At 71.2% G+C, this 351-nt stretch overlaps 1 protein-coding gene across 2 annotated transcripts in view; it reads right to left on the bottom strand.

The window, feature by feature from the left end:
- The window catches only part of KITLG (KIT ligand), a 112,884-nt gene extending 112,544 nt beyond the window's left edge, over window positions 1-340 (bottom strand). Inside the window, exon 1 of one of the 2 annotated variants that reach the window (XM_019514841.1) lies at window positions 123-339. In XM_019514841.1, coding sequence (XP_019370386.1) covers window positions 123-137 — 15 coding nt within the window. In that variant the 5' untranslated portion in view covers window positions 138-339. Of the gene's footprint in view, window positions 1-122 lie in introns of both variants that reach the window. The other variant, XM_019514842.1, reaches the window with a different exon arrangement.
- Window positions 341-351: the final 11 nt, after the last annotated feature.

Consider the following 351-nt stretch of genomic DNA (forward strand, 5'->3'; position numbering starts at 1 on the left):
GCGTACGCCTGTGTGTGTGCCCGTCAGTGCGTGTGTCTATGTGCATGTGTTTGCACCTGCGTGCGCCCGGGGGAGCCGCCGCCGGCCGGCCCGCGCCGCCCCAGCCCCCGGTCCCCACTCACTTGTGTCCTCTTCATAAGGAAAGGCAGCGCTGCAGTCCAGCCCAGCTCGCCGTGTGCTAACTCCGGTCAGCGGAACCGTGGCTCAGGCATGTTGCAGCAGCGGATAGTCCACGCATCGGCGGTGCCCGGAGCCGGCGCCCCCCCCCCAACCCCGTGCCCACGCGCTCCGCACTCCCGCCGCGCCAGCACAGACGGCGGCTGCAGCCCGCGCCGCCCCTTTTATACCCCG

This window comes from Gavialis gangeticus, unplaced genomic scaffold (genome assembly GCF_001723915.1).
Source record: "Gavialis gangeticus isolate Ggan-Ray unplaced genomic scaffold, GavGan_comp1, whole genome shotgun sequence".
NCBI lineage: Eukaryota > Metazoa > Chordata > Crocodylia > Gavialidae > Gavialis > Gavialis gangeticus.